The sequence below is a fragment of the Aythya fuligula genome, chromosome 23 (assembly GCF_009819795.1).
Source record: "Aythya fuligula isolate bAytFul2 chromosome 23, bAytFul2.pri, whole genome shotgun sequence".
Classification (NCBI taxonomy): Eukaryota; Metazoa; Chordata; class Aves; order Anseriformes; family Anatidae; genus Aythya; species Aythya fuligula.
In genome coordinates, this window is record NC_045581.1 from 4,316,039 (window position 1) to 4,328,643 (window position 12,605).

At 47.7% G+C, this 12,605-nt stretch overlaps 1 protein-coding gene across 1 annotated transcript; it reads left to right on the plus strand.

Moving 5' to 3' along the window:
- Positions 1–4,022: 4,022 nt before the first annotated feature.
- SF3A3 (splicing factor 3a subunit 3) lies at positions 4,023–11,335 on the plus strand. The gene is made up of 17 exons (XM_032202399.1): positions 4,023–4,150; positions 4,251–4,298; positions 4,411–4,463; positions 4,939–5,044; positions 5,536–5,608; positions 6,004–6,095; positions 6,553–6,635; positions 6,981–7,119; positions 7,433–7,501; positions 7,848–7,915; positions 8,256–8,363; positions 8,671–8,740; positions 9,409–9,573; positions 9,683–9,793; positions 10,204–10,294; positions 10,406–10,461; positions 11,072–11,335. The coding sequence occupies exons 1-17, from the start codon at positions 4,055–4,057 to the stop codon at positions 11,147–11,149; spliced, it is 1,506 nt and encodes a 501-aa protein (XP_032058290.1). The 5' UTR covers positions 4,023–4,054; the 3' UTR covers positions 11,150–11,335.
- The last annotated feature ends 1,270 nt before the right edge of the window (positions 11,336–12,605 follow it).

The window sequence follows — 12,605 nt, forward strand, 5'->3', positions numbered from 1 at the left end:
TCTATAAAGTGTATTCTGATCCCCGTTGAACCCTCGTTTGAAAGCTTTGATGCAGGCAAATCAGAGTTTGTGTGTTTGCTATTTTGAGGTGCTTGGAGCAGTCTCTAGAAGGAAGTGTCCTCAACCTCAGCCTCCTGTACGTTTCCTACGGCTTTCTATAATAAACTGTTTTAGTGACACTCGCTCCCGTGTGTTTCTCGAGTGGCAGGGCTGCCTGACGGCCTTGTCCTTATCCCAAACCCCACAGAGGGACGGGGCTGCACCCTCCCCATCCTCCTGCTTCCCCTTCCCCAAACCACATTGGCTGTACGGGTCCTTCAGGGCCAGGACAGAGGAATGGCAGCTCCCTCACCCCGCTGGGGTGCCTGTCTGTCTGTCCAGGCAGGCTGTCCTGTTTTGGGGCTGGCTTTGGGGCTCAGCAGCAGCCAAGACACGGGCTCGTACCCCACTACACCGAGCAGCTTCCCCATCCCGCGCCCCACGCTCCCGGTTCGGGGGGGGCTTTGCTGGGGATGTGGCTGCGGTCTCCAGCTGGGGTGAGCGGTCTCCTCCTGGCAGCCTGCCCCGCAGCGCTGTGTGCTCATTACTCACTTTTTATCAGCTGGGGAGCCAGTTATTCCCCGAACATCTGAAACTATTTTCCGCAGATTCCTTTTCATTTACTAACAGCTGCCACAGCTTCCTCCACACTCAATGGCCCCCTGCACCCCTCTCCATCCCCCAGCACAGAGCCAGCAGCTCCCATGGGTGCTGCAACGGGACCACAGCACTGGTTCTGCGTGTGCGTTCTCCTGGCTCCTGCAAACATCACCTCTGGCAGCTCGTGTTTTGTTTTTTTTTTAATTATTTTTTTTTTTTCACGTAAGATTTTTGTAGCTGTTGCTGCCCTGTGACCTGCGCTGGGCTCTGGTTTTGCTGCCACTCGGCCTCAAACAAGGAGCGAGCAGCTCAGGCCCTGGAGGTTTCCAGCTGAGCCTGTCCTGCAGCAGCAGCACCGCAACTCCTTGTTTCTGCAGCGCTGTTTCCAGGGATTAACCACAAAAGGTTTCTGTACAAAGGGCCCCCGGGCTCCTCTTTCAGTCAGCCTCAAGAGCCTCACGTTTTTAGCCAAAAAAGGAAATGACCCAGCTGCACGTAGCGCTGGAACATCTGGATTTTATCCCTGTCATGAATGGGTCATGGCTGTGCACGGCCCCGTGCCTGATTTACGGGAGGGGGAGGGTGATGTCATGCACAAACGTCCCCTGGGACGCCCAGAGCGCGGGTCTGAAACAGGCATGAAAATATTATTCAGCCAGGCAAGCAGTGCTGGGGCTGGGGGGGGAGCAGGGAACCTCGCTGGGAACCCAAGGCAGCGCTGGGGGTGCAGGAGGAGCCCCTGGCACCAACCATGTGCCGGAGCTGGGCTTTCCTGCACCGTCCTGATGGGCACAGCCACCCCAGAGAGGCACACAGCGGCTCCTGCTCCGTGTTCCCGCTCAGGCTCGCTGCAAGCTTCATTTTTCCCTGCCCTTGGGCTGGTTCTCTCCCTTTCCAAGCAGACTTTTCGGCTCCCGGCTGCCTGCTGGCGTTCACCCCTCTCCCAGCCTCGTGCATGTTCGGGCAGCGTCGGGTCATGGCGCCAGCACGGCCTCGCCACTGCTGCAGGTCCTGGGGTAACAGCAGAGCTGGTGCTAAAGGGCGAGCTGGTCTCGGTCTCCTTTGTCTCTGTTGCTGGAGGGTGGGGATGCGGCTGCAGTGAGGTTGGACCCTGCAGGCATCCTGCGTGCTTCCCCAGCTCCCGTCCCTTCTTCCAGGCATGCAGCGCAGGGCTGGGGAGGTAGGGAGGCAGCAGGAGCTTGCAGAGCCAGGTTTGCTCCCACCGTCCCACCTCTCCTTGCAGGAAAATCGCCCCTGCTCTGTCCCCCCATCAGCGCCAGGCGCAGCGGCTGCTCTGACTCTGCCTTCCCAGCACCAGCACAGCTCATCCCAGAGCCTGCCTTCTCCCAAGGGTGCTGCTACTGAGGGTCAAGGAGAAGGGGCCAGGCATCTCTGCACCCTCCCACCCAGTGCCACAGCCCCCGACAAAGACCCATGTGGCTGGGGGGAACCTTTCTAGATTTCAGCTCCTTACCTTTCCCGGAATGAAGTTTCATGCAAAGGGAAAGGGAAGAACTCTAAGTTCGGAATCTTATCTCCGTTTTTATTTTTAGATAGGCATTCATGAGGAAGAAGTGACGTACTTAGGGGCAGCCTGTAGTGCAAGAGAGTAATTAAAGACAATATTCCTACCACCAGGATCATTCTCGCCTCAGCGAATTGACTGTTCCCAGGGCAGGATCATGTTTGTCTGTCATAATTAAGCCCGATTTTTTGTTGTTTCTTTTGGCTTAAAGTAATTTATTATGCATGGTAGAAAAAAAAAATGAATAATTTATTTATAAGTTAAAATTTAATTATAACTTTGCATTTGGCAGTGGGGACAAAGCACTGGCATGCTCTCTCCTTGGCATTTAGGGTGGATCTGAAGGGGGTAATTAAAATCCAAGTAAAAGTGGAAGGTCACAGCCGAGGCCTCTATGGGAGAACTTCCTCCAGGATCATGTCACTTGGGTGCAGTCACGCTGCTGAAAGCCTGCCGGGCTTACAAGCCCGTGTTCGCCAGGTAGTAAGAGAAAGAACTGTGACCCAAGGCAGATGGGGAGGGAGGCTGCATACCGGACCGGACACGTTTCATTCCTTCAGGCCTGTTCTCGTTCGGACTGTGATTCACAGCTGTGTAACGCTGCCCCAGCTGCTCTCAGGTTGGAGGCTTTCGTCCCGGCCGCGGGCAGGGATGGGCTCGCACCTGCCTGGGGGCACCCATGGTGCTCATCCCATCCCCAGGCGAGCCCTGACGCTGCCCAGGAGCTGCCTCCTGCCTCCAGAGACAGGCAGGGGCAGAGCTTCGGAGTGCTCACAGTGATTTTGAGGAGGGTAATTCAAGCCATGACTTCTCCAAGTGCTCTTTCCTGCCTTCTCTGTGGTGTGGGCTCCACAGCATGGTGGCAGGGTGGATACGTAGAGGGCAGTGCGTGGATGTGGGGCTGACAGATGCTGTGGTGGCGGAGATGGTGGGTGGGCTCAGGGATGGGGGCTGTGTGTGCTGCCCCTTCGTGTGGGGATACCAGCGGGCTCAGCAGTGGGTGTCTCTGGTCAAAGGGACTTTGTGCAGGTGTCCTGCCAGGGTGGACATGGTGCTTACACCTGTGCTGAGCTTCTGAGAGGCTTCAAGGCTGCACCTGTATGCACAATACGAGGAAAGCAGCCCTGCTGGCAGCATTTGGGGCAGGATTTTTTGGTGCTCAGCCCTCCCTCGAGCACTGTGTTCAGCTTTGAACCCCTACAAGAAGGGGTTCACTACACTACAGTACAAGAAGGACACCGAGGCCCTGGAGTACGTCCAGAGAAGGGCTACGAAGCTGGTGAGGGACCTGGAGCACAAGTCCTGTGAGGAGCGGCTGAGGGAACTGGGGGGTGTTTGGGCTGGAGAAGGGGGGCTCAGGGCAGAGCTCATTGCTCTCTGCAACTGCCTGGAAGGAAGGGGTGGGGAGCTGGGGGCAGCCTCTGCTCACAGGTAACTGTGCCAGGAGCAGAGGGAACGGCCTCGAGTTGTGCCAGGGGAGGTTCAGGCTGGAAATGAGGAGACATTTCTCCTCAGCAAGAGCGCTCAGGCGTTGGGACGGGTTGCCCAGGGAGGTGGTGGAGTCCCCGTCCCTGGGGGTGTTCAGGGAGAGGTTGGACGTGGTGCTTGGGGACATGGTCAGGGGGTGGTGGTGGTGGTAGGGGGCGGTTGGACCAGATTAGCTTGGAGCTCTTTTCCAACCCTAACGATTCAAGGTTTCTGTGATTCTACAGAGAAGAACAGCTAAAACCCAACGGTAAAAAAAAACTTCTAGCGGCCGGGCACGGGGACCCCGGGGGCCGGAACCTTTCCGCCCCCCCCGGAACCTTTCCGCCAGGCCCAAGGCAGAGCCGGAGCCTTTCGGCGCGGCGCAGGCGGGCCCGGAAGAGGAGCGCAGGGCGGGCAGCGACGATGGAGACGATCCTGGAGCAGCAGCGGCGCTACCACGAGGAGCGGGAGCGGCTGATGGACGTGATGGTGAAGGAGATGCTCACCAAGAAGTCCACGGTGCGCCCGGGGGGCCGCGGGGGAGGGCTGGTAGGGGGTTGGGGGTTGGGGGCAGCCGGGGGTTGTGTGGGCCCCGCTAACGCCGCCGCTCTGCCCGCAGCTCCGCGACCAGATCAACTCCGACCACCGCACCCGGGCCATGCAGGACGTGAGTGCCGCCAGCGCCGGGTTTCTGCCAGAGCAGCCCCCAAGGAGTGGGTGCTGGGCGCCCGTGGCCCTCTCGTTTTCATCCTGTGGTTTCTTTTGTTGTTTTTTTTTAGAGGTACATGGAAGTGAGCGGCAACCTGAGGGACCTGTACGATGACAAGGATGGGTAAGTGGCGGCCCGAGCAATGAACGCCTGAGGTGTGTGTCCACGCAGGTGTGTTTTGCCTTGTGGTTTGTAGGTGAGGAGCACAGGGGCTTCTCTGAATGTGGTGTAAACAGACGAGGAGTAATGCTGTTCCGTGAGACACTGCGCCATGGTGACACTAAACCTGCTAGAGCAGGACCTGGGCTTCACGTTAAATATGTTTATGTGGGATATAAACTTCTCATTATATCATTGGATTGAGCCACCTGTCAATTGCCTCAAAGGTTTGTGAGTTTACTGCATTTTCAGTGAGAGACACAACCTGGACCACCCAAGCATAAGCCCAGCAGGCTAAAGTGTCTTTGTGAGGCTTTGCAGTCAGTCTTGCTGGGGTTTTGTATAATCAGAATGTGGCGCTGGACCTTGAAAAAAAATCTAGGAGTGTAAACGTGTTCTCCTTTTTATTTGTAACCTGATCTTTTTCATGAATTCTTAGGTTACGAAAGGAAGAGCTCAGTGCCATTTCAGGACCAAATGAGTTTGCAGAGTTCTACAACAGACTGAAACAAATTAAAGAGTTTCACCGGAAGCATCCAAATGAGGTAAGTAGTTAACTGCTTCATAAGAATAGCTGTTTTGTGGTCTGTTGGACCTCATCCCTGCAATAAACAGACTTTTGTTGCTGTTCTGTTTTCATTGCCTTAACATATAAGTATGAAGTATATTAAAATGTCATTCAAGAAAAGAAAATATTCAAGAACAGATGGTGCTTTGGAGGCTTTATATAAGCTCCTGTGAGATCTGTATGAGTAGGAGAAAATGCGAGATGCTGACCATGGCCCTTGCACACTGTGTTAGTTTGGGAGCCACCTGCAGCTGAGCGTTCAGTTTTGCCTGTCTAATGTTGGCTAAAGTCGAGGTGACTGGGTAGTACTGCCTCTTTCTTTGTGCAAACGTGATGTTGCAGAAATGCTTTGGATACCTTTCCAGTTACTGCTTTTATTGTTTACAATATATTTTGATTTTGTATTAATTATTCTGGGATGTTAGCTGAAGTAATCACTTTTTCTGTAACTTCTGTCTGTTCTTGCAGATTTGTGTTCCGATGTCGGTGGAGTTTGAGGAGCTGTTGAAGGCCAGAGACAACCCGAGCGAAGAGGCTCAAAGTAAGTCTGTATTTTTTTTCTGAGGCCGGTTTGGGTGAGAATACCATGCTTGCTTGACAGGTATTATTTAGTGACCTGTCCAAACTTATGTCTTTCAGAGCTGTACTTCTCTTTTACTCTGCTACTTCTGACAATTCTTATTTCATTTAAATTCTCCTGAACTGTAGCCACCCTGGATTACTCCACAGTTGTGGTGCTTCTCTTGGGGAATGTTCTGGTGTATTGCCCAGATGCCTTGTTGCTTTTCTGTGTCAATAAGTATTCCACTTGCATTATAAATATCTTCCTGAAGCATAAATTAGTACACAGCTAATTCTTTTCAGGTTCCAAAGCACATGTATAACACGAAGAGAATATTAAGGTCATAATGAAGCACTTGATATTCTTTCCTACAGATCTAGTGGAGTTCACAGATGAGGAGGGGTATGGCCGATACTTGGATCTGCACGATTGCTATCTCAAATACATTAACCTAAAATCCTCAGAGGTAAGTGGCTGAGTGAGCCTGGGCGATCAGCTATTTCTAGTCTTCTGTGCTTAAGGTTGAGGTTTCTTTTCCTTGCTTGTTTCATTGGTCATTTGTTTTCTTGTTGTTTTGAAATGTAACATAGTTTGTTTCTAAACAGCTATTTCAAAGCACTTTTTTGCACATACAGCTTGACAGCGTATGAATTCTGAATGCTGCTTCATGACTCTTCTTTCTTGTTCTCTTCAATTTATTGTCTCTGTCCTTAATGTAATGACGGCCTCGTAAAAATCCTGTCTTCTGCTACCAAGGTATCTAAGGCCATGTGTTAGAAAGCACATGGAAAACCCCAGCACTAAGCAGTCCATCCAGAATAAAGGCATGAGCTGGTGCTTTTCTCCTGGTCTGGTAACTGGAAATGGGTTGCTAATTTGGCTGCATCTGTATAAAGTCCGACTCTAACTTTTTTTGTTCATAGAAACTGGATTACATCACTTACTTATCTACATTTGACCAACTCTTTGATATTCCCAAAGAGAGAAAAAATGCTGAATATAAGAGGTAAACCTTTTTGCCTACCTGCTTCATTTATGACACTTGATAAGAAGGAATTTGCTTCTGAAGTGTACAGCTGTTAAGACTGTAGTTTACATCAGCTTAGCTCGATGGCTCATTGGGTCACTAACCCATACTAATGCCGTTGTATATCTGATGAGCCCTGAGGAGACGTGAAGCATAACAAAATAAGGAAAGCCATTGGGGTCTTACTCTGTAGAGATACTTCGTCATTGTGGCTGTTGCATCTAGAAATCCTGTGTTTAAAAACTATCCTAATCTTGATGACTTTCATATCGTTATATCACTAATTAGATATGGAATTGTCTGTGCTAATGATTACTCCGGCAGGTACCTTGAAATGCTTCTTGAGTACCTACAGGAGTACACAGATCGCGTGAAGCCATTACTGGACCAGAATGAACTTTTTGGGAAAATTCAGACTGAGTTTGAGAAAAAGTGGGATAACGGAACTTTCCCTGGTTGGCCGGTGAGCAGTCATTGAGTCCTTGTGAATGCTTCTGGATTTGGGATAGGTTTTCTGTGAATCAGTAGTGTTAAGTCTCATAGCAAGCTGTGTAGCTGTGCTTCACAAAGATGCAGTTTGAAGCTAACTTGAATTTAAAATGAACCTTCTAAAACACTTGCTTACTTTGAACCTCTTCCGTTATTTCATTGCTCACTCTAGTGGTAGATATTTTTTTCCCTATGTGAAATAAACTGCCTTTCTTGAGGTTGGGATTTTGCATTACACCAAATCTGAGAGGGTGTCACACAGATTTTGATGTGTCTTTTCTTGGCAGAAAGAAACCAGCAGTGCGCTCACTCATGCTGGAGCCCACCTGGATCTCTCAGCATTTTCCTCTTGGGAGGTAGGTTTTCAGTGCTCTGCACCTAATTGTCAATTTTGAGCAGGTGGAAGTTTAGCCGTTTGTGTTTGTTTTTTTTTTTCTATAATTTTACTTTATGAGCTTTCATTTCTGGCTCTGCACTCTCTGGATAAAACTTCACGTTGGTGATTTAATTTCTCCCACTAGAGGGCTGTATCTTGAGGGATCTAGTTAGATTGTCGCATTTGTCACTCCTTCAGTGAGGAGTGGCATGTCATTCGCTCTTTTTTTTTTTTTTTCCCCCTTTTTGATGAGTTAAAACAGATGTACACCCATATTGTATTATTTTAATAGCTTCTCTCTTACTGTGATTTACTTTATTGAATAGGAATTGGCTTCTCTGGGGCTGGACAGATTAAAATCAGCTTTACTGGCCCTGGGACTAAAGTGTGGCGGGTAAGACACAGTATTTTTATAATTTCTTTTCAGTTTTTGAGGTTGTCTTGCCTTGCATTTCTTCGTGGGATATGTTTTGTGGTCTTTATTGTACAAGAATTACCTTGTGATGCTTAAAAAGACAACGCAGTGAGAACCAGTCAAGGAATTTTGTGATGCAGTTTTGAGCAGTGTGTTGTACTGAAGTATCCTGTATAGAGAACTTGGTCAAAAGAATGAACACAAAAATCAGGAAATTTCATGATCTCTTAAAAGCTAAATTTATAACTTTGCTGCATGAATTCAAATATTTTTTTGGCAATATAAGCTGTGATCTCATCTCCTCTCTGCTTCTCCATAGGACTCTGGAAGAGCGTGCTCAGAGACTTTTTAGCACTAAAGGCAAATCCCTAGAATCACTTGATCCTTCCTTGTTTGCTAAGAATCCAAAGACAAAAGGAAGCAAAAGGTGAGCTCTTAAAGATAATTTTTGGGTGAGCATTAGCCCCTTCACTTTTATGAAAAGTGACTATAAACATCACCCCTGTGTAGATGTGATGCAGAGGTTCTTAGAGTATTAGAAGCCTTTCATGTCAGACAATATGGTCCTGAACCAGGTGGAAGATAGCAGAGCTGAATCCCACAGCTGAATGAGCTGTTAAGTACTCGTTTCTGTTTTCTTGCTGCTTGCCAGTCAGATGTGCCCTTAGGAGCTCAGTGTACCCATGGTGTTTGCAGTTCTGGAATGATGTTAAAATTTCCTTATCTGTTTCCAGAGACACTGAAAGAAATAAAGATCTCGCATTCCTGGAAGCTCAGATATATGAATATGTAGAAGTTCTTGGGGTAAGAATTCTATTTTGTCTTTGAGCGTTCAGTTGCAGACCTGTCAATAGTGGTGATGGGAAGGTCATCCTTCACAGACAGTGTGTGCAGAAGAGCTGGTTATATTTCCAGAGTCATGATGTTTAAAAGTGCATGTAAGCAGATAACTCATCATATTCTACTTACTGACAGAAAAGGCTATGTTTTTGTTTCCGTTAGTTATTTGCAGCCTCCTGTGAACAGACAGATCTTGTGTCTATCCCAAGCCAAATACAGAGGCTCCCTTTGGGGGAGCCTGCCTTTTTATTATATATTTTTTTTTTTCTTCCAGGCACCATATCAATGTAGAGAGTTTCTATTTTACATCTAAGCTATTGGATGTTGCAAGCTTTTACTTTGTCTGCCTTGATACTTGCCTCAAGTCCTTACTTTTGTTTTGGGCAATTGCTTTTAGCATGAAGGCTGCTGCTGTTGGCTTGCTATCTTGGAAGAAGTGCTCATAGTATTGCAGGTTCTTAATTCTTTTGAAGTAACAAATGTTACACTAAAAACTTTTAGGTTGTTGGGCTAAGGTAAATGAGTGCTGTCATTTCTCTCTCTCTTTACACTGGGGAATTGTTTTGCATTGCCATAGTTTGCCCTTAGTTTGTTGCTGTTGTGTGAACAATTTTCTCTTTTCCTCCATCTAGGAACAGAGACATCTTACTCATGAGAATGTGCAACGTAAGCAAGCACGAACAGGGGAAGAGAGGGAGGAGGAGGAAGAAGAGCAAATCAGTGAGAGTGAGAGCGAAGATGAAGAAAATGAAATCATTTATAATCCTAAAAATCTGCCTCTTGGTTGGGATGGCAAGGTAACTGTCAATGCTGGATGAGTGGGAGATTTCACCTGACTCCACGCTACTCTTCTGTTTGAATCTGCCTTGCCCTTTAGCCTAATCTTTGTTTGTCTTTCCTTCGCAGCCAATCCCGTACTGGTTATATAAATTGCATGGTTTAAACATCAACTACAACTGTGAGATTTGCGGTAACTACACCTACCGAGGGCCCAAAGCTTTTCAGCGTCACTTTGCGGTAAGTAACGCCTTGCTACAAAAACATCAGTAGTACGTTCAAATAATCTTTATAATGAGTAACTAGTAAATCACTGGAGCATCTGAGCTGCACTTACTCCACTTCTAAAACATGTCTGCAATGATGCTGCAGGGCCATGATGTTGGAATTGTATGTTCAGGGTATATGAAGATCTCTTCTGTCGATTTCTGTAGTCTCCTGTTGTTTGAACACTAATTCCAGTATCCAGTCCTGACTGGTACAGTGTGTTTATTGCCTACCAGAGTTTTGTTACCATCTAAAATGCAGAAAAAATATTTCTATAGGGTTGTTCAGGACTGGTAGATGTGTATTTTGATCTTCGCTGTTGTAGTCTCTGGCGTTGTGGCTGAGGTGGCATTCTGTCTTACATACTGACCTCTTGTCCCCAGGAGTGGCGACATGCTCATGGAATGAGATGCCTGGGCATTCCCAACACTGCACACTTTGCTAACGTCACACAGATTGAGGATGCGGTCTCACGTAAGTGTTGATGGCATTTCTTTGCATAGAACAGGAAACATGAGATAAGAATGTTCATATTAACTAGTTCTGTCCAAAACATTCAGATCCTTTATGACTTTGTGTTTACAGTGTGGGCAAAACTGAAACTACAGAAAGCTTCGGAGAGATGGCAGCCTGATACAGAGGTGAGATGTTACAGAGCATTTGGATATTTCTAGGCCTGTTTACTTGGGACTCCTCATTTATCTTGCATAACTGTCAGAAGAACTTCTAAGGTAATCCCTATGCTGGAGGGTTAGGCAGGAGCCTATGCTGCTAGGTGTACAGCTCCTGTTGGTGATACATGAAAAGCACTTCTTGTGCTGGATTGCAAACTCCTTCTGATAGGGTAGACCCATCTCTCTGCATAAACATCTTTTAATACATTGCTTTACAGTACCAGCGTTGTCTTTGTTTTGTGAGAAGGGCAAGGAACTGTTCTGAGCAGTGTGTTCACTTAAACTAGTGCCTTTTCTTGAGCTCCGTCTCAAAACGTTTTTCAGTAGTATAAAGGGCAATCAGGTAAGACTGGAGTGCAGTGGGAAATGTAGCCTGTAATACAGCTTGTGATTGTTCTGAGTAGGTAAGATCTCTGTCTGGAGCTTGCTGGTAGATCCACTGCCTGCCTTCAAGTAGGGAGGTTCTTGGCAGGGCGGTTTTGCTCAGCAGATGAGGCTGGAGCTAAAATGTGAATGCTGTAACACAACCCAAGTCAGGCTGTGTGCGGGTGTCTCTAAACTGTTCACTTCATTCTAGGAGGAATACGAGGACTCCAGTGGGAATGTGGTGAACAAGAAGACCTATGAAGACTTGAAACGTCAAGGACTCCTGTAACTTTCCCAAGTGAAGGATTTCACATCTGAAAAAGCAGCGAAGTGTCAGCAGTTCTGACTCCTCTTCAGTTTCTGGATTTTGTATTTGCATGATCGTAGATTTCAAGGATACTTTATAGAATCTCTTTCTAGTAAGCCCCTTGTGAAGCGCAGACCTGTGACATTATTTTATATTAAAAAAAAAAAGCTGAAAAAATAAACTGATTTTAACTTAGGAAGTGCTGAAAACTAATCTCCTTTTGTATGTTGGAAGGAAGAGATTTGATTATGGTGTTTTTAAAAAGCTTTCTGCACAGTATGAGTTGTCAGAAATTATTACTTTTTGTTTCTTCCAGTTTGGATGGAAATTATTTTTGTTGAGGATTGACTGTTTTAAAGCACACATGAACATGCTGCCAATGAGTAGTGGTCCTGTACTATATCTTGCTGTAAGCATATGATTTTCTTAGGACTTCATTGCAGAACAAACTTACGTGGCTTGCATTGCTGCTTTTACCTCAGCTCTGCCTCCCTTTTAGGGTGCTAGGGTCCCTTTTAAGCTTTTTCCAGGGAACAAATAACTGGGATTGGTTTAGTTTGGGCCGTGTGTGCAGTTTGCTTTCATTTCTCCAGCATTGGTGTTGACTTCGAAGGCCTGGTAGATGCTAGGGCAGATCCTTTCTTTGGTGGCTCTCTTGAGTAAAACCACCACAGCTGTCTGTACATAATCCAGAACATTCATGCTGCCACATGAATTGCAAGTCCAGCAAGGAGAAAAGGGGCATCAAGCAGAGGCTGTGTTCATCCTTTGTGGCAGTCCTTGTGCTACCTCCAGCGGGGTTTCATTTTGGTATAGAGTTGACTTGTTTGACATCTCTAGCCTTTTTTTTTTTTTTTTTTTTCCACCATGCAGAGACATTTGCATCTCCAAATCCAGCGGAGCAGCAGGTAACAAACACCTCTCCCTGGGTGATGGTTTGTGCAGCCAGTGGTTGGCAAGGGTGGGGCTGGTCGCTGGCACCAGGGTGCTGCAGGTACCGCAGCTGCTGTCGGTGCTCGGAGGCGCAGGCAGCTGCAGGATTTCGCTGGTGCACGGGGGCTTCGGGGCGCAGACAGACAAGGGTGAGTCAATGCTGGGAGCTTTTTCCTTCCTCTGCTCTGGGGAAACGTTGCTCTCCTCAGGATGAGGCTGTGTGTGGTGGGCGTTTGTTCTCAGCCTGTCCTGGAGCTGGGTCTGGCTGTGTTGGAGCAGCACCCTGTTCAGTAAGGGTTGGCCAAACCTGGTCTGGGTGGGGTGGCTGCCCTGCTCTGGAAGGTGAGGGCCTCTGTTGCTTTCTTTCACTCTGCATGAACCCCCACAGCAGCTGCTACGCAAGCTTCAGCCATGTCAGGTCTTTGGGCAATGCTATCTGAGCCTAAATCATAAGTTGGGAGGGAAGCATTCTAGTTCTTGTTGCACTTTTTGGAGTCAAATCTCC